This window comes from Porites lutea, chromosome 4 (assembly GCF_958299795.1).
Source record: "Porites lutea chromosome 4, jaPorLute2.1, whole genome shotgun sequence".
Classification (NCBI taxonomy): Eukaryota; Metazoa; Cnidaria; class Anthozoa; order Scleractinia; family Poritidae; genus Porites; species Porites lutea.
In genome coordinates, this window is record NC_133204.1 from 35,029,322 (window position 1) to 35,050,235 (window position 20,914).

Here is a 20,914-nt window from a genome sequence, read left to right on the forward strand (position 1 = left end):
TCTTATTGTCTTGTTGACACTTTCGATCCCCTTCGTGCTGATTGGTCGCGAACCTAAGAGGTCATCACAACGGATCACACCACTTTTTCGGTTTCAGCTTTCACTTGGTTCGCTAAAACTCTCGTTTGCTAGTTATCAGCATGAAATACAGGGTAATACCGTTATTGCTTGGGCTTCTCGCTATTTCCTTGGTTTTGGCACAAGCTATAAATCCCGGTATTCGCCTTCGTGTTACTGACAAAGCTCTGCAATATGGTAAGTCCCCTTCATCTGGTTTACAAAACAATACGTGACCTTGATGACCACTGATAACTTAGTCTCTGTTAGTCTCAGAGGAGACGCTTTCATTTTATAAATTCATTCAGTATAAGCACTTGTTTATTTTAGAATGTCATTTATTGATGCGATAGCTTCCTATTTTAATGCAGGATCATTGACCTTACACGTTTCTGACTATCGAATAAATGTGTGGAACAGTGGGGAAAATAGGCTCGATTTCCGCCCGAACAGCGGCTGGTAATCGATACAACATTTCGGTTTTGCAATGCCTGCAGGGACTTGTCCACTCACAGGTATCCTAACTATGTGCGGGCGCTTGTTACCGATAAATACTCGTACATATGCAGCAACAGTACAAAAGGTGTAGATATATAGGGTCATGAGGGAAACGTAAAAATTCCAAAAATAATTCGCTGTACTGTCTTATATAGCTTATCATAGAGAAAGAAAAAAAAAACAAGGTTAGCTATATTTTGTCTTGTCTGAAAAGCACACACAATGTATAGCACTAGCAAGTTTATAGTAGTTCTTTCTGCACAATAAATCGAATTTTTCCTCTTCCCACACGGGCAACAAAAAAGTGCAACTTAGTGTTTTGCAACTCCCTCGCAGCCGTTTTGAGGAGCGTTGCGTGACGAGACAAAAACGGCTGGGTGGGAGACTAAAAAATGGATTGAACAGCAATGTTGCGCGTTTTACCATCCTCTTTTAAACCTGTTAACAACCTGATTTTTGTGGCAAGACAGGTTTGATGTGGGTGGTAAATTTAAAACGCGCAACATCACTATTCAACTCGTTTAGTAGCAATGTTGCGAGACAAGTTGCATGTTTGCATTACATGAGTGCCTCACACTGTGGATTTGGGATACCTGTGGTGCACTACTGAAAGACGAGTCGGAAAATAACCCGTCATCATGGAGAAGATGCTTCTTTAGGGATAGACCATTAGAAAACTTATGGGGGGGGGTGGGGGCGCACGCGAAGCACAAAAAAAAATATTCGCGCGAGGCAAAATTAAATGAAAAAAAATTCATGCACGCCAATTAACCCTAAAAAATATTCATGCTACAGCCCCAAAAAAATTCATACAAGGAATTTGATAACGAAAAAAAATTCCTGCCGCTCAAAAATTTTCCACTGACCCTCCCCATAACTTTTCTAATGGTCCGCCCCTTATCCCAAATTCATCATTTGCTGCCGGATTTTTCCTCATTCTTTGTATATTTGAGAGTATAAATCTCCATGTACTGCTTAATTCATTCGGTGGATTGCCGCGGCAAAATCTCTCCCTCTTATATTTTAAAGGTATCGAAATTTGGTGTGAAAGAGGTGGAGTGGTGATCTCTTCTTCAAATCTGTTGAACACGTTTTGGAAAATACTCATACTTTACGACACGCAGCAAACAAATGAAATTATCAGCATGTAATTGCTTGTACTTGAGTTGGGACCAAGTGTAATATTTTTGTAAGCACTATAAACACTGGAAAGACAAAAAAGTAATTCCAATAAACGCGACACTGACTATAAACCCACACGCAACTGCCCAGTGCTATTTTTAGCTTCACTCAAGAGTCGTTACGTGACGAATGAAAGGCTGATGCATTTCATTGCCTCGTCTCTAATGCTGCTGTTTGCCTACTTGGCAGGTGTTGGGATAGGAGATTTTTCTCATGGGCCCGAATTCCCTCTTTCCTTCCCTTTGGAAAGCCTGCCATGAGAGCTATGCTGCATATTTTTGACATTCCAACGACCTCCTCTGTCTGCAAAGGACACCTGAACACAAAAGCCACTTTTGTTAGCCTTGACCGGAAACAATAAACATGTATTCGCCATTAATTAGGTTTACAACGACCACCCACTTTGAACCACACAGTAAAAGCATAAATCGTAAAAACTACCTATTGTATCGCTTACATAGTTTTTCCAATCTATTTCTTAGTAAGATTCAGTTTGGGTTAGTTGGTTTTAGTTTTTTGTTAGAACTTATTAATCAATAGCTGGCTTTCTTGAATTCTAACACAATATAAGTAGCTTTTATTTCCGACACAACCAAATCAGCAGTGCTGTAATTTTATACCGTATAGCTTAATGCCTTTGTTATTATTATTATCATTATCATCATTGTTATTATAAATTACTATTATTATTATTATCATAATCATTAATAATAATAATGATAATGATATTGGTCGTCAAGGTCGTTGTTGTTATTTTTGTTGTTGTTGTTGCTGCTGTTGTTCCTCTTTCCCTGGGGTGATACTTCTGGTGAGTTTAAGGGATCGTTTCATTTGATTACGCGAGTATACAATTTTTCAAACAAAGTTCCCGTGTCACAGCTAATTGCCTGTCACAGATATTTTATCTCTTCCGTCTCCTCAAGTGCTGCACAACAAAGAGTGAGAGTTTCCGGCTCAAAACTGGCTTGGAATTCCATAATCGTAATCGTAGACAAATTTTAAGGGTCTATGATTAACTTGCGAACGTCCAAGTATTTGCGACAGACAAAGATACGTCGGCATCATTGAGAAGCCATGTGTTATTGCATTGTCTAATCCATTGCGTCGTTGATTGGCCTGCGTGAACCCTCCGAGAGCATGGCTACTCGTAGGCAAGCTGATGTTAATGTACCAAAAAGTATTTAATGCATTCTATTATTTTTTTAAAGTTGACTCGATAGCTGTTCAACTTCTTAACGAGAAAGTGAAGACAGCTGTTGTTCCTGATATAAATGGCGATGCTGATACACCTGTTGGTCATGTCTCCTACTCGCTTTCAAGGTGCATAACTCATTAAACCTAATTAAATAAACTTTTTAACCTGTTAAATAAAAAAATGAATTAATAAATAGATAAATAACGATTCAGTGGTGGCACATCCACAGAGTGGTTCTTCATCTACCAGTCCAGATGGAATTGGAATATTGGTCTTTGAGGTGCAACCACGAGTACCCGGAGAAGAGGGGGGCAAGCTTATTTTCGTTACGCCGTGGTACACCATTTCTGGAGTCCGCTTATCGTGATGTACTGAGAAACTATTACGTGAATCGCGATTGAAGTCCACTCCGTGAAACCTGAACCGCCAAAATCCTCCATTATTTACACGTACATTGAAGATCAATCGAAGACAATAAATCGTTAAGTTGGCCAAATGACCTTGACTAGCATCTGGTGGCTTGATTTAACTTCACTTTCGAGTCTTTTGATGTAACTTCAAACTTCAGTGCCTTCAGACCCACCAATAGCTGGCTTTCTTAGGGAATTTATAGCCGCGTGTATACGCGTTTTTCAGAAGGTTCATGAAACTCTAGTGGCTAAAATAGAATCGAAGCACTCTGTTTTGCAAAATGGGACTAACGTTTAGCGAGGAGCGTTTTTGGCATTTTGCACGACCTCTATTTTCATGAAACGTGAAAACGTAAATATTTGTTTCGTGACTCGTGAAACTGAAAATTGTTGTTCGCGAACTCGTGATGAGACCCAAATTTGTAAGAGTACCCACAGCTCCTTGTGTAACTTTCAAGCCGCCATAATGGTGTCTCACGAATGGCCTTTTCCTTCTAGACTCCAATAAATCAATCAATTAATCAGTTTTCTTATCCTAAAAAAACAAGGATGAATGGTTTTTGAGAAAGTGTAAATGCCGAGATTAGGAATGTGTTCGAATAACTTGAACTACTTGCAAAATAAGACATCATGTCTTTACCACATTCGACGCACGTATATAAAATGTCAGTAAAATGTAAGAATAAAAATGTTCTAGAAGTTTTAAAAACCTCGAAATATATTTCGCTCTTCGAGCCTCGTCAGTCAATAAAATCTTCATGTAAGATGCACTGAAATAGTCTGCGTGTTCGCCAGTGTCATGTAAGCCAACATGGTGTATTCTATTTTACCTTGTCACGTGCGACTACCGCGCGTGGGACGCGGAAATAATTCCATTCGTTCTTAGAGTTCATCAACGAGCCTTCCAGTACTTGATCTATCCGAACACCCTCCGATATCGTTCCGGTAACGTTCATTTCAAATTTAGGCATTTCACTGTTGTGTTTGAACTTCTTTTATGCAAGTAGTTCAAGGATGAATAGCCTCTCCGACATAAATCTTCGCAAGATTGTTTGATCTCTGAGGTTCTTAAAGATATTTATTAGCATCAAATTTTCAATTTTTCCTTTTTCATAATTAGATGTTTATAAATATTTTTTCTCGTCTTGCAGCGTACACTTTAACTCTCTTTCAATTCCTTCGTCTACGTTCAAGACAGTTGCTGGCATTGGTCTTCAGCTCCAGATTTCTGACGCCTCAGCTTCTTTGAGCGGGAACTGGCACTACAGAAAGGACCACTGGTAACGCACATTAACAACAACTTTTCATATACAAAAAACCAAACTATCAAAACCTAATTACAATTCATTTCGATTAAAAACTATTTTCAAGGAAAACAAAGCTATTTTCCACCATAAATATTGTTTTTTTTTATAAAGAGAGAAACAATGCATTAAGCTACAATAATATAGTCGACTTCCGATAACAAGAACCTTGTAGGAAAATTGAAAAACGTTCGAGTTACCAGGACTGAGTTCGAGTTCTCAGGAGTTCGAATCAAATGAACGGAAATAAGGAAATTGGCAAATGGAAGGGGGGATGCAAGTATCATGCACACTTCACATTTACACAGCAAGATATTATAGATTGATATTTTGAAAAAAATTAAGCAACAAAGCTTGATTAATATACAGGAATGGAAACTGAATTTGAACTGGAGTGACATAAAAGTAAAGACAAAGAATTGACACTCTTGTTTTATAGAAAAATTCAAAGTTTCGGACTTCAGTGCGCTGTTGCTTTTTCTTTCTGACCTGTCACGCGCTTAAAGCATGGTTCGAGTTATCGAAGGTAAAATTATATAGAAATTGTCTCAAAGGAAACAAATATTACTTCGATTAAGCAGGAACTTCGAGTTATCGAGGGTAAAATTATAAAGGAAACAAAAATTACTTCGATTTAGAGGAAAGTTCGAGTTTCGAGGGTAAAATTACACTAAATTTATGAAGGAAATCGAAGGGAAATCGACTTTGGTCCGAGTTATCGTGAGTTAACTGTTTATTTGTGATTAAAACTAAAAAAGGAAATAAAATAGCGTTTCTTTTATGCCTTTGTGAATATTAACAAGGCCTTTTTGAATATATCTATTATTATTATTAATATTATTACTATTATTAATTGTTATTATTATTATTATTATTATTATTATTATTATTATCATAAGAGAGAAAGAAAAGGGAAAATGAGAAAAGCCTTAGACAGCTCCTTTATCATGGGTGACGAATTACTCCTTAATTTTGACAAGAAATTTCAGCGTTAATTATAGTTTCACATGTGAAATTACAAAATTGCCATGAGAACCTGCTGTGCGTCTCAGTGCCAAGATGGCGACGAAGTTTTAAAATGTTATGAATGGAGATGTCAGGGCATTAAGGCAAGTTTTAGAAAACCGAAACACACGAAAGAACACAGCAAGAAGGATTGTATAAACAAGTATTTTTTGAGAGAGTGGAGTTCTTGGTCGTTACGACAAATCCAGGATAGGCACGTCAAAAATCCACGACTGCGAACGTAATTCGTCCCCCATCATAAAATAGGTAATCAAATGGTATACCCGATAAATTAGGGAATAATTTCACTGGTCACCATTTGATTACACATACTAATTTTTTCTTTTCTAGGCCCCATATTAGTGACAGCGGAAGCTTTGATCTAGATGTGAATGGTCTGACCGTAACCTTAAAAACAAAATTGGGTGAGTTCATTTGGTAAAAACTGGAAATGTTAGAACTTTTATTGTCTTTATGGCCCCATTTCTCCTTCTTACCCCTTCTTACAATTGATGAAAAAATGAACGCAGGGTAAATGCGCTTTGGAAGTAGGCTTTGATATTATGCCAGCATAATTTTTGGCATAATTAGCTAGCATAATTTTCAACTGTTTTCCGAAAACGCACTGCTAACGTAATTTGCACTTTTGGCAAGGTCTATAGCACAAAATTGATTGATCAAACAGCCATGTTTTAGCTCTAAATCAGTGTCACATGCAAATTTAAGTGACTAAATCACTTTTTTTGTCTCCTTATTGTCACATTTATGGGGCCTGCATCCCACAGGAAGTGACCCACAGGACTCGACGCATGCGCATCTCGATTACCCCGAGATGGCGTCTACTGCAAATACTTTGCAAGACATAGATAGATATAATGAATTACGCGCTAGTAAAGTTACTATTTGATGAATACAGTAAATGTGTTTGCCATTTACCTGTATTTTTGCATAGGTATCAAGGAGTTTTTACTGTACGAAATTTAGTAGACTGCAAAACGGTCCGTATTTTTGCGTATTCAAGTGCGCGCGAGCAGTCAAACAAAAGGTGAGGAACGAGGCTGAAAACAGAGAGCGAGACTGGGGAGAGACGCTAAAAAATACTTTTTTTCTCTCTCGCCTCACACGCCCTACGGGGGTGTGAGGCTCGCGCGGTTCGCGCGCATAAGACTCTTACGCCACGCGTTACCGATTTCTTTACTGATTTTGAGGAAAAAACCGACTGTTTTGCAGTCTAGCTTGTGATATACTACGCTTCTTTTGCGAGCACAATCCGTCAAAGCGGATTTGGAAGGATATTAGCTCAAAAGTAAACAAACCTTATGCTTGTTAGGAAAAGCCAGTTCGGAATCCATGTACGACAATTTTTCTTCAGAACTTGCATCAAATTCAGGAAGGGGTTGAGGCATCCATTGCACCTTAAGTGAACTTTAAAAAAATACCAGTTTTTATTTCTCGATTGCGTCACTAAGCTGAATGATATAAGTACAGGAAACAACCTAGTGATTCACTGGTTGCAAATGTCTTTGGTATTCACTTTTTCATAATTTTTCATCCTTTTATTGTATTTGTATTAGGTGTTGATACCACTGGCCATCCTACCATTTCTGCTGCTGGCTGTTCCAGTTCAATAGGAAGCGTTAAAATTCACTTTCATGGTGGTGCAAGGTGAATGAACACACTGATTCTCCTTCACTGATTTAGTATCACGAACATGCAGTCAGCACAACATTTGTCAGAATCCTACATCTCCGCTTCAGCTATCTCTAGAGAACGACTAGTCCCTTTCTGTTTCTTCTTTGTCGTTGTTTACATTAAAGGGTCTTTAACCATGTCGTTGTGTAACTGCTTTCATTGACTGCTGTAGTAGTATCAAATTAATGACAATTTCTCGCTTTAGACACATCTCTTAGGCATGGGAGACAATCCACCACGAGCTTAGAGGGAAGAAGACCGGAAGTCTCTCGTAACATTTCCCCAAACTCCCGCCTATTTTATTTTTGGTGAAAAGTTGAAGAGACTTCCGGTCTCCCTCCCTGTATACCCGTGGTTAATTGATCTCTCTTAAAATGGGATGGCCGATTTCTGAACCCTTGTCCCCATACGAAGGCCTTCCCTCGCTACGAAGAACACGAGGACCACGGGAGGAGAATGGGTTCCTTCAACTAGCTTGCATCGTGGACACTTTAAACCGCTGTATGGGCGGAATATACCAATGGTCAAGACGATGTCTTTCAACCCGCTTTTCCCTGTTTGCATACCCTAGTGCTGGCAACACTCTTTGTCTGGTTTGTTGTTACCTCTCGGCCTTGCGCTAGGACAAATGACCTGATATTTTGTTTTTTGCTTGTGTCCAGTTGGCTTTACAACCTTTATGACAAGTACGTTGGTGGTAAAATAAAAGGGACGTTACAGGATAAGGTGAGAAGGAATAGTACATTTCGATCACTTAAGAAGTGAGACATCATGAGACACTAAGAAGCGTAAGGAAATATGTCGGCGACTGCAACAAGAACGGCAAAAGAGCAGCAGGTTTTGATTGGCAAAAAAAAAACAACTTTGCACGTGCGTCACGCATTTTTTTACATGTCTTCGCCTTCGATGCACGCCTACAAAGTGAAACTTCCTATTTTCACGCTTTGTGGAGGACGTGAACACAATTAGACAACAATTTTCTTTTCCTGAAATTTGATACAGTCCTTCAGAATTCAACTCCAGAAAAATTCGCCATTATTTGCCCAATTAAACGAGATAAAGGTAGAAGCAGCGCGAATTCTCTTTTTAAGTGACATTATTTTTGTAGCCGTCTTCGTCGTTGTTGCTTATTTAACAGCTTCCTAATTTCTATCCTTTCTTTCTCAGCTTTGTCAAGAAACATCAGATCTCATAAACACCAATGCTGAAAAATCGCTTTCAACCTTTCCAGGTGGGTCTAAATTATTAAACACTTGAAAAACACGCTCGAACATACTCGAAAAAGAAAAAAAGGAGTTTTGGTTATAGACTTTGCACATGGTAAAAGTGCATGTTAGAAGAAATGACATGACGGGAAATCTAATGGACCTCATCATGAGTCAATTTAAGGTACTTGTCCGTTAAGCCCAAACGACGCACCAGTTTACGTAAAACAACACCAAACCATTTTAGCGACATCAAAATTCACCATCAAGAGTTTTTAAGTATACACTGGCTTGGTTCCTTCACAATTGGTGCCTTCTTTGTTAGAGACCTTTCAAGTTCTTATCTAGATTATTTAAAAAACAAAGACAATAAGATTTGCTGACGATTGAGTGTCCCTTGCTATTCATTCCACTTCATTACATCGAATCAAAAATAAGGAGTTAGATGTCAGGTTTATTCATGAGAATTATTTAGAGCATTTGAGAAGTTGTCAACATGAATATGACGTTTACCATTTGCAGTAAAAATAAGTTCAAATCTCCGTAACGTTAATGTTGTTGCTTACTTGTAAAGAAAGATGTTTTTCATCAATTGACACAATTATGATCATGGAGACAAAAACTTCTAGTTCCCTTATCCTTATGAAATGATTTTCGACAATTAAAAAAAAGGGGGGAGAAAATATTTTTATATTAGGGCGGAAAGGTGCTCCTGCAGACAACGTATCTCAATAAAGTTGATATGATTTTTCGTAGTTAAAAAGCAAATCGACAAATTTGCCGTTATAAACTACTCGTTGGTTTCAAGTCCCAACTTCACTGAATCGTATGCCGACGTTTTCATTAAGGTGAGTATCATTTGACCCGGACGTGCTAATTTTGGAGGGCATATCAGACTGGACATATTAAATCTAATTTAGTAAGATTGACTGGATATTCAAGAGTTTCTCTTCTTCTGAGCGTAAACAGAACATTAAAAGAAATAATATAGATAAAAAATGTTAGTAAACAGGTTGCGCTCAGCTATCCTATCTCCCTAGAATTCTCCCTAGTGGAGTGGTCAACTCCCTGTGTGTGAGCTGAATTTTAAAGCACGACCGTAGAAAAATGCTCGTAAAATGCGTCATCGCATGACTTTCTGCAACTGTTTGTCAACTCGACAAAGTTTTTTAAGAAAAAAAAAACGAACTCATGACCTCCTTAGTGCTGAATTTCCACAAGCTAAAAATATTTACATGCATGCACGCACTGAATTTCAGACATAATTACATGATACTAAACACAAAATACAAGATCCAAAAAGGAAAAAAAATGTACAATTGTGTAATGTTCTATTAATTGTCTTCAAAGGGCGAGTTTTTTTCAGCGATCACTCCCAAAGAGGCGCCCTTTAGTCCAACGCCTCTCCCACCCGAATCAGAATCCGACAAGATGGCATATATTTGGTTGACAGACTATGTTGTGAACACGGCTGGGCTCGTTTATCAAGAGGCTGGAATTCTAAACGAAACTGTTACTCCGTCAATGGTAAGTTGAACCGAATACAAATACTATGGTTTAACCGAATCGAAAAGAATTCTCCGTTATGGTAGCTGCATGTAGTTGTTAACGCTTGGATATATATTTAAGCAAATTCGTACCCTCACCTATGCGTAGATGGTGGATTTGTCTCTTTAGTGTTGTAAAGTGGTATCATGCAAAGATTAACTCTGAATGCGTAACTTTTGGTAAGGTTATTAACATCATGTAAACGATAAAGAAGATGACGCAGTTAGACCTGTGACGTCAACAATGTTGGAGTTAACGGAAAATTCAAATTTTATCAAAATAGTGTTGAAACTAAAAAAATCATACACTATAACTGTTAGATCTTGAATTTGTTGCAATTAAACATTTGCTGTTTTCGATACTGCTGTAAATGGTTTTTTGCCTCTTGTGACTTCATGTTTAACTGTCACCAAATTTTGCTAAATGTGGGGAAGAAGTAAATAAGAAGCCACTCTCGGATAAGACCTACATATAACGGCAGTGTTGTTAAAAGTAGTTTTAAAATAGTGGAGAAATTCATTCATTATTCGGGGACAATCCCTCCTCTTATCGTCCCGAGGGTTGGCCTTCGGCTAAGACTTTTCGGTAACAACATTTCTAAAAAAAATTAAAAAGAAAATGCAACTGCCATCTTGATGATATACACCATTATATGATGCACTGTTTTAAAAGCGTCGTAGAAGAAAGAACCATAAGTTAAAACGAAAACCCAAGTATCAAATAAAATTGTTTCCTTTGCAGCTTCCTCCAAACTTCTCCTATCCTTTGAATACGAAGACGTTTAGATTGATCATACCCAAGGTAAGCATTATAACTTGAGATTGACCCCAACATCACATCTATACATAAAATGGAAATGTGGTTTAACTTACGGCAAATCAAAAATTCTCACCCGTAACTCCTATGTATTGTGGAGGAAATGTTCCTGTTACAAAAGAAGTTGATTCCTTTTGAAAGTCGAGGAACAAGAAACTCGGTATTTTTCGGAACGAAAAGGACATTAATTTACATTTCCACAAAACGATTTGTGTCTATTTCATTCTTTCTTCACTAGCTTTATAAGGTGTACCCAAACCGCCCAATAAATTTGAAAGTCTATTCCACCCAGCGTCCTACAGTATCGTCATCCTCGGATGGGGTCGGCCTCAAAATCAACGGCAATGTGGATGTCTACGTGCAGTTGGAAAATGGATCTTTTGTATATACCTTCACTATGGGAGCGGTAAGAGAGTTGAGCTGTTTCGTTGCAATAAAGAAATCTTTTAGCTCGCACATTAGAGGAAGTCTAATAAAACACGTTAACCGTCGAGTGCATCTACAACTACGCATTTGACAGATGTCTTAGTCGTCTGACAAGTGATCAGGCGAAGTTAACTCAATGTAGCTGCCTTTGCATTGATATTCATAATCTGTTTCTTCTCAGAACATTTCTTCCCTGGTAAAAATTGCTGTGAAAGGCAATAATGTTACAGGACAAGTGGATTCGATCAAGTATGTAGAAACATTTTCCTACCCACTTAAAAATTGTTGAAGTGTCCCAAGGAAACATTTGATTCTGTTAAAAACACTCTCGATGAACCATACTCCGGAATGAAAATGCAAGGAATAATCTCTAACTAGGGGGGAGAGAATTGGAGTAAATTGTGTAGCTTGAGAGGGCGGGTTTCAACACTAGCTCTAATATTGGAAGCTGAGATGAGTTAATCTCTTTTTGGTTGGAGTAAATTTGAACCCAGTGCTCTGTCGTCTCTAATATATAGATTTAGCCAGGGCTAAAAGCGAAGCTCCCATTAATAAATTTATAATTTAAATCAAACAATAAACTTGTAATCCACAAATCGGTTAACTTAAGGGCACATTCATGTGACTTTTGAGGGAAAGGCGAAGTTATTTTGGAGTGAAACATCTTACATCGAGTTGATAGCCTTATATGTACACCCAAAAAATAGCAAACATGTTCGATCACATTCAAGAGCCATAATGGCTCTTGATCACAGTAGATTAGGCCTCAAAAACAAATTCTTGGAAAACAAATCAGGCCGAATTTTTTTTGCGTTCGACAGGTTTACTTTACAAATTCTTGCCAACAAATCTAGGTTTGTGTAAACCAACCTTTCATACTCTTTTAATATACATCACATCTGAGGTGAAACAATTCTATTTATCATACGAACCTCGGACAGAATGCGGCATTTCACAATTTTTCAAGACAAATTACACTTAGTCAATATTCAGGACGATCAATCGTGGGATTTTAGGGAAACCGTTCAAAAAAATTCCAAAATCACCCATACGGCCAGCCGGTTCTCATTTCTAGTGCGAGCTGTCAGTGTGTGGTCGAGTGTTTGAATGAACTTTAATAGAGTTACCCTTCAACATAATAACGAATTTATTATTATTTTTTTTTTTTGTTATTTAATGGTTTCAGTTATAACGATGTGTAATCTTATAAAGCGTTTGATACGCGCGACATTTTTTAGTACTCCAGCAAGCGCTGTTCATGAACGATGAAAGCAACCGGCACGTACAAGCGATTAAAATTGCAAGAGAGACTACTAACAAAAAAAATCTAAAAATCACTTGTTTCGGCTTTCACCTATCTTTGCACTTATCCTGTAGTCATCATGGGGACGCCACGGACCTAGCAACCCTTTCCCCCCATTTAATCTTTTTTTTTTTGTCAGATAATCTTAGGGCGTGGGAAAATTTTAACCCTGGCCAATCATTGATGAGGTGTTATTCTCCAAACCCTTCTTTTGTCGGCCTCTTCTTCTCACTCTTTGCACTGTTCCTTGTAAAATTGTCGTAGCAAGCAGTACTGACCTTGATACATGCCCACTGAACCACTTCAATTTCCATTTCTTTACCGTGGTTAAGATGTCATTACAGGGCCCGATGGCTTGCCTGATTCTGTCTCTGACTGCGTCGTTGGTGATGTGGTCTTTGTATGAGATGCCAAGCAGTTTCCTAATGGCCTACCATTTCTTCAGGATGTTCGCTGTCAATGTCCAGGTTTCGCAGGCGTACAACAGGACTGAGACAAACAGGGAGCGCATAAGTCTAATCTGTGAGCTAAGAGAAATATGCTTATCGTTATGAGATGGTTTTCAGTCTCGCTAGTGTTGCTGTTGCTTGTGCAATTCTGGACAGTTATTCAGGCGTGGAACCTTGGTCTATGACGACTGCGCCCATATATTTAAAACTGTTAACCTTGTTGACCCTGATGTCAATGCTGATGCGGTTTGTGTTGTTGGTCATCAGTTTGGACTTCTCTGCACTAATTTCCATGCCAAAGGCTGAAAAGGTCTTATCCAGGTGATCCACAAGAGCGGCCAGTTGGTGATTGTTCTGTCACCAATTCTGACTCTGACTCTTCCTTTGTGATTTTCTAGTGCGTTATTCATAATTCTCTCGTGAAGGATGTTTAAAAGAGTGGGGTAAGAGCAGACAGCCTTGTCTGACTCCGAATGTGCTTTTGAACCAGTCTCCTATACCACCATTAAGGTTGGATGTACCAGTGGCCTTGTTGTAGAGGACCTCAATGACTTGGATCAGGTTGCTATCAGGGCTTTATGTCATGCTCTGTCAAACGCCTTTTTAAAATCAATAAAGACGTGTTAGAGGTCTTGTTGATGTTGGATTTATCACGCAATGTCCTAAGATTTGATCTGTTCTGTAGTGCTGCGTCCTGGTCTGAAGCCTGCTTGTTCTTCTGCAATGATTGTTTCTGCCTTGTGCTTCAGCCTGTTTAATAGCGCCTTCAGTATGGCTTTACTTGGGTGGCCAATCAGGCTGATTGTACGATAGTTCTGTGGAAAGGGTAATGATCAGAGACTGGGTCCATGGTATAGTCTATTCTCCTCCCTGCCACATCTTATTGCAGATTTTATGTAAGGCGCTGATCACGGCATTTCCTCTTGCCTAGACCATCTCCCCCGGAGATATTATCTGTCCCTAGAGATTTTCCCTTCTTAAGCGATTTCACAGCTGCTTCGATCTCTTCCCGCAAGATTGGGTAGTTATCAATGTTAGTTACTTGTGGGACATTCAGTTCCTCGGGGTCTGGGTTTGGCTTTCATGTACCAAGAAATCAGATGAAAATTGACACTCAAGATGAATGTAGCATTGCAACGGTCAAAAAATCATTTCCTGTCGAAGATATTTGTTACAAATTGGCATTTTGTAATAGTTGATCTCAGTTGGTTAAGATGGTAACATTATTTTTTGTCTCTTTCAGGATAAACGTTCACCTGGTTAATTCAAGTATCGGCGATATCTCGGTATAGTACTTAAATTTCCTCATATCACACCATCCAGATAACTACGAGACATCCCTCTAAAACAGCCACAGTACTGTTGCTTTTACCATTAAATGGTGAAAATGTAGACCAAAAATAGAAAAATGGGCGATGGGCAGTGTGCATTGGTACAAAAATGGACCATAACTGAACAAAAACGATAGGCAAGATGCATAGCGACGAGTAAACAACAAGTTTATTCACTGGAGTATTCTGAGTAACGACAGCTTAATACGGGTACTCAATACATAACCACAAAAATGAAGACAATTCTAGTATTTATTAACCAGTGTATCCAGTGAACATTGAGATCAAAGCAGTCACCATCAACTAATACTTATAACTCTGGTTTGGTAAGCATGTTCATTGCTGGTGATGCCATGACATTACCTCGCTGAGGTAAGTGTCAGTGAACTTTACTGAAGTCAGGCCAAGTTTTACATCTAGCTTGTAAGATCGCTGCTGTGTAAAGTTGTTGACTGAGTAGCTCAATGTCTCATTACGCAGATCGACGTGAAGTTGCTGCAGATTGCCTTGGATGTGTTTGCGGACACAATCATCCTAAAACAGTTAAATGGTAAAACGCCAATATTCCCCTCTGGTTTTGTTCAACTTTGCTCGTGAATCGCACCGTTTGTACATACACCTCTTCTTCTATTCATGCCAAATCACCTTCACTGCCTCGTTTTAAACGAAAACTACTTTTGAATTCTGCTGATATATTGGAGACATTAGGGCTAAAAAGCACAAACATAAAAGAACAATAACGCCGTCTCTATAGCCCACGTTCGATGTATTAAAATTATGGTATGACTCCGAGATTTTCTGGTCATTTTCCTATATTTTGTTTAATTTTCTTTGTGCTTAAGTCTCTTCTGAGAATTACGACACAATGAAGTCGTAAACAATTTGCAATTTCGACCGTGAGGCCTCGGAGCCATGTTAGATTTTAATATATCGAACGTGGGCTATTGATGAGGGAGTTCTATGCGAACCTTATTTTCTAGTTCTTTTTATGATATTTCTAATCACTTTATGAATACTTATTACAACCTCGTAAGAGGCAACTTGTGTCAATAAATTCAGATAGAAAGACAATATTATAAGGCACCTGTGGTATCTGCACTCTTGAGTACAGACCTTCTTTAGCAAAACTGTCGATACCTATGCTTTCTCCACGCTCGCTGAGTCACAAAAAAGTGGTTGAAGAATATACAACGGTTTTACTTGTGCGTGGTGTTTTTATCTGTCAAAGAGCTTTCCCCGCCAAATAAGATCTTTGGTGCACTAGTTTACTTTGACTGTGTCATTGTTACCTAACAATCATATTCATTTTGTTTTTCTTAGAAATCGGTGAGAAAGGTTTTCCTTTGCCAGTTGTAGACGGTGTACAACTGGTAAACCCGGAAGTAACACGTGGACAGGTAAAGAACGTTTTTCGGTTTTGCAAAATAGGTTACTAAGAGATAACATGCTTTACCTTCATACATGCCTTCGCAGCTATATTTAATAGAACCTTTCATGCTATTTCTTCCACCGCTACTAGCTGCTACTACGTTTATGTTTGTTTCTTGTTCTTATGCTTGCGTCGAATGAGTATAGGAGGCTAAATGATCAAACTTCTTGCTCTCACGTGCTTATCTAAGTGAGCAGTTAGCAACTCTCTGGGTCGGTTATTTAAACAGATTTTAACCAATTAATCAATTTTAGTATGTCCAACGCTTTTATCAAACCGTTCCATGAAAGAATATAGCGTAGACTGGAAAGATTCGGAAAGATACTTTAAAAAAAAGCCACTAAAGAAGAGATATTTCTTAAACTGCAGCTTAGGTTAGACTTCTTTTAAATGACCGACCCTCTGTTTTCAAGTCTAATAAACCAAAATATTTTGATTTGTTTGAACAGAACTTCAACCTCATAGCAACTGACTTTAAGTACGCACCAACTAAGAAGGCTGGTCTGAGGGGAAGCGAGGAAGCAAAGAATAATATAATTGTATTTTAAATGAATTTTATCGCAAATAGTTTTGCTACCATGAAATGACATCTGCAATGGAAATCAATGAGCGTCAAAAAGTAGTTGCTAAGCATGCAAGATAGTTCAAGTTAAACTGCATATTTGTGGAAGGAATTTTTACTCCTATGAAATGGTATCTGTAATTGAGGTCAAATTTACCAGTTAACTAAGTACAGTAGAGCCCCAATAACTCGAACTCTGAAGGGAAATGAAAAACAGATCGAGTTAGCAGGCGTTCGGGTTGTCGGGGTAGATTGAATATTCAATTTGCCATCTTCATAATTGACAGTTAATGTTTTTTCAGCATTTTATGATAAAACGTGATCTATTCGTTGCACCAATTAAAATCAAATTTCCGTAGTAGTAGTTTTAGCGTTTTTTTGATTATACAACAAGAAAACCTAATGGAATGGCATCCGAGTGGAGTTACGAGAATTTGATCGAGGGACTGAATTTGATCAAGGGGAAGGGAATTTAATTCGAGTTAGCGAGGAGTTCGAGTTATCCGAGTTCGAGTTAAGGTGGCTGACCACAGTTTTGGCAGTTTGTGAGTATATGTCATTTGCCAAATTATGGCAAGAGAAAGGTTGCAGCTCACAAGCTGAAACTCGGCAAGTGAAAAATATACTGATAAAATATTTTGATTGGCAGGTAAAATTTGCCGTTTTCGTAGTTTCCATGGCAACATGAACGATTGAATACAACCTCAAAAATTTCACTTTTACTTAGGTTACATAAAATTCGCTCATTAGATTTTTCTATAAACTTACACACAGCTTACTATAATTAATCATTACCATTTGAAACTTATTTGACTAAGTTTTAACAGACGGGTTTTAAGATAATCAATAATATAATTGTACTGTAATTATTAAATGTGTCACAAAATTCGTCTGTTCAACTTCCATTTTAAAGTTCTCATTATTTAAAATACGATAAAAGTAAAACTTCTGCCAAATATCACAAAATTTTAATGAGTAGATTTTGAGAAATCGTCTTCTGTGTACCATTACGTTTTTCGCCACCATGTTTGTTGTTTTTTCTAATAGGCAGTATTTGTATTCTCCAACAGTCCCAGGACGAGTAGGCCTTGATCATGAATGCGAGGCTCATGGGGGGAACTTCACGCCAAGAGGACAAACAAATATGAGAAAACTGCGGCTGACTTTGCCGAATTTAAGGAAAATTTTTAACATTGTAAAGTTCCGAAGGGCTTACATACTTGAGAGATCATTATTTCGAACAACAAAAGGAAGATGCTCACTATTACTAAGAAAAACAGCGATCCTACCCATAATTATATTGATGAGAAGAGTGCTTGGTGAGCGAGTTTATAATTTAACATAAACAGAGATGTTCTTAAAATCCCCGAAGCCATTTTAATTGTAATTTTCAGTGTCCTTCAAACTTTTTGAAGAACACCTTTTATTGAAATGGATGTAAGTATCGAAAGCCTGCGATAACAGTGATGTTATCACACCTACTATGCAGTTGAAATTTTCTAACAGAGCCGGGATGCAAAATCTTGTGTATTTGAAGTAAACCAAACGACTCATTCAGTGGATAATTACTTATCAGGACGGGGCTTAGCGTTCTGCACACAGTCCATGTGCATTTTAAGGAAGTTAAACCGGTTTGAACAAAGATGACTAGGTGAAGTTTATTTTGAAATTTAAGTTACATTATCTTCGATAACAACTGTGCGAGAGTACAAAAACGTGCACGCAGTTGAACACAGAGTTTGGTACAGACGATAATACTGAGCAGTTTAAACTCCACACTACAGATACACACAAGAGAAAAAGAATAATAAGAAGAATAAAATTATATAAAAAGGATTCGAGTATTGACATTTTGACACAATATACCATTTTCTTGATTACTTCTTGTTTCTTCTTTTGGCTTCGTGGCTTTTTAAATTTTGCTGATAGTACGACCAGCTCTTCCCACAGTTTTGTTTTTTGAAACAGATATCCTTTTAGCTTACCCGTAAGGTTTCAGCTTTTAAATTTTGCAGTTTTTTGCTCATTACTATCGTTTTGCAGCGATTCAGCCGCGACTAACCAATGTTTGTTTGTGTTTTTGCCAAAAAGTTCCCCGCTTTAGCCTCGCAATCATGCTGTGAAGTCTCTCGTCCCAGGGCCGTCGGGGAATACGAATATCATCTATTTAAAACAAACGCCGTCACGCGAGTTACCGCTGACCACCCGCAAAACTGTGTTCAGCCACCTTAACCGAGTTAAAATGACTGAAAAGTGGGGGTGAACTCCGAGAGAGAAGAGACACAGTTCGAGTTATCCGAGGTTCTACTGTAAGTTACAGTTTCAAATAAGAGTCGCTTTAGAACAAAGCCTTGCTAAAAAAAATCCAATGAATTGTGATTTAATTCCAATTATAAGCTTTAAAAAGTTTATAATAACTGATATCTGAAATCTTATTTAATTCTTAAGAAAACAATCATTGTTCGTTATATCAATAGCTCCTTTTATAACAAGGCAAAAGATAAGATTAATTTTCTTTTCGGTTAGGTGACCCAAGGCTGCTCTATACCCGAAAAACGCCGAAGTTTTTAATGAAGTTCTATGCTCCTGTATACCGTTTAAATCTACAATCATGCAAAATAACAAAGCTTCATATTATGTTTATTGTTAAAAAAATGTGAAGTAACGAAAATAAAGAGAATAGGAAAATGCTGTTTTCTTTTCAAGATTTGAGAATCTGAGCTGACCGAAGAATGATGTAGGATGTACTGTGGTCTTGAGAATTTGAGTTCCGACCGCTTCTCATAAAACCATCAATTAAAACACTCTTTTCCTTATCTTGCGTTACTGTTTGCCCTCTGATTTTCCAGACGGTGATTCAATATGGCAAACAGTAATAGTTTTTGACAGTGTAAATCCCCCTTTAAGGAGTAAACTGAATTTCCCCAGACTCAGTAGAAGCCCGCGTCCTCGTTTTCTGCCTCGTTGGAAAAATCTCGTGTTTTTCCCTTTTTTCTTTGTTTGTTTGTTTAGTTCAGTTTTGTCTCCTTCTGCTCTGTTTCATTTTTTTTATCTATTTCTAAACGTGATTATCTTTCATACCACTTGCTTGATCGACGCAAATATTTTCGAAATCCACTAAAAGATTAATGAAGTGCCTGTTTGAAGACAGGAAATGAATGAAGAAAGAAATTGATCAAATCATCCGCTTTTAAATTAGTAAAGGGGAACCACGGCACAATGTAAAAGCTATCTTGCTGTTTAGAAAAGTTATTGTTTTCTAAAAACCGCAGGGTAACTGCTGCCAAGACCCGCTGTTATTGGCCCTACCTGTTAACCCCGGCAGCGTGGGAAACTAGGATTTACGGTCACCCACATTTAAATTTTTTTGCCAATATGGCTGACTCCTCTCCAAAATGCGAAGGCAATCCTATTTAATAGCGCTACTTTGCTTCCACATACGTGGAGGAAAACGTAGAAAACTAATAAAGGTTTTTCAACAAACCGTCTATATCTATATACGGTAAAATTTTCAGGGTCCCCTAATATTAGGAAAAATAACAGCATGTTTCATAGGTAAGCTTTTTCGCTTTGAGGTGTATCACAGCTTAGAAATTGGGTATATCGCATTGGGTCGATATTATTCTTAGAACGCTTTACTGTAAACGTTAACTGCATGAGGTGTTCAAAGCAGGCTCTGTATTTTGCGCGTTTTGATCCTCTGTCGGTACGAACCACTCAGCCATGATGTCTTCTTTAATTTAAAAGGATGGGCGTGTGAGCTGTAACTTTGCCTTGACTAAACTTGGGGTGGTGAGGGCTTTCAAGCCTGTACCCCTCTTTTACCTTTCTAGAATTATCGGCTTTCTACCCATTCTAGATGCCTAGGAGGCGATTCTTTTAAGCACGACAAGGCAGGTCGCAGCAAAGCGAAACCGTGTAATAGACAAAAAAAGAGCATCCAACCATCCCTGCCACTCAATTTGTTACTAAGGCCTGTTTCAAACGTCGTGCTACTGCCGTGCTAAGCTGGTTCGACTGTAGCTCGACTGCAGCACGACACTAGCACGACTTGGTTTCAGACGTCGAATTTAATTCACACAATGACAGTCCAATGGAACGGCTGTTGCAACAAAACACAAAAATAAAGAAACGGTTTAGCAAACTTTTAAATGTATTCTAATGTATTTATAATTTATAAATTGAGTTCGGCACGGCGGTAGCACGACGTTTGAAACCAAGTCGAGCTACTGCCGTGTAGCACGGCAAGCCTTGCCGTGCTACACGGCAGTAGCACGACTTGGTTTCAAACGTCGCGCTACAATACTGCCGTACTAAAGTCGATTTTAATTCGATCAATTGAGTTCGGCACGGCAGTAGCACGACGTTTGAAACGGGCCTAAGAGGAAATGTTTTACAATTGATTGACAAGCTATACACACTGACTATATTATAAGTGGTTTTGAAACTATCAAAGACAAAGGTTTCGAACGCTTTAAATTCATTGCAGTAAAAATTCGAGC

At 38.2% G+C, this 20,914-nt stretch overlaps 2 protein-coding genes across 3 annotated transcripts in view; both read left to right on the forward strand.

Moving 5' to 3' along the window:
- Positions 1 to 20,914, forward strand: part of LOC140934582 (uncharacterized) — a 466,993-nt gene that overhangs the window by 121,250 nt on the left and 324,829 nt on the right. The window lies entirely within an intron of this gene.
- Positions 83 to 16,811, forward strand: LOC140933398 (bactericidal permeability-increasing protein-like). Of its 2 annotated transcripts, XM_073382948.1 has the most exons (16): positions 83 to 255; positions 2,946 to 3,057; positions 4,494 to 4,622; positions 6,003 to 6,076; positions 7,226 to 7,316; positions 8,006 to 8,069; positions 8,511 to 8,574; positions 9,305 to 9,396; positions 9,899 to 10,075; positions 10,838 to 10,897; positions 11,151 to 11,318; positions 11,520 to 11,587; positions 14,334 to 14,376; positions 14,902 to 14,971; positions 15,742 to 15,818; positions 16,300 to 16,811. In XM_073382948.1, exons 1-16 carry the CDS (start codon positions 141 to 143, stop codon positions 16,396 to 16,398), a joined length of 1,503 nt encoding a protein of 500 aa, XP_073239049.1. In that variant the 5' UTR covers positions 83 to 140; the 3' UTR covers positions 16,399 to 16,811. The 2 variants fall into 2 exon arrangements, with proteins under 2 accessions (XP_073239049.1, XP_073239050.1); XM_073382949.1 differs by lacking the exon at positions 14,902 to 14,971.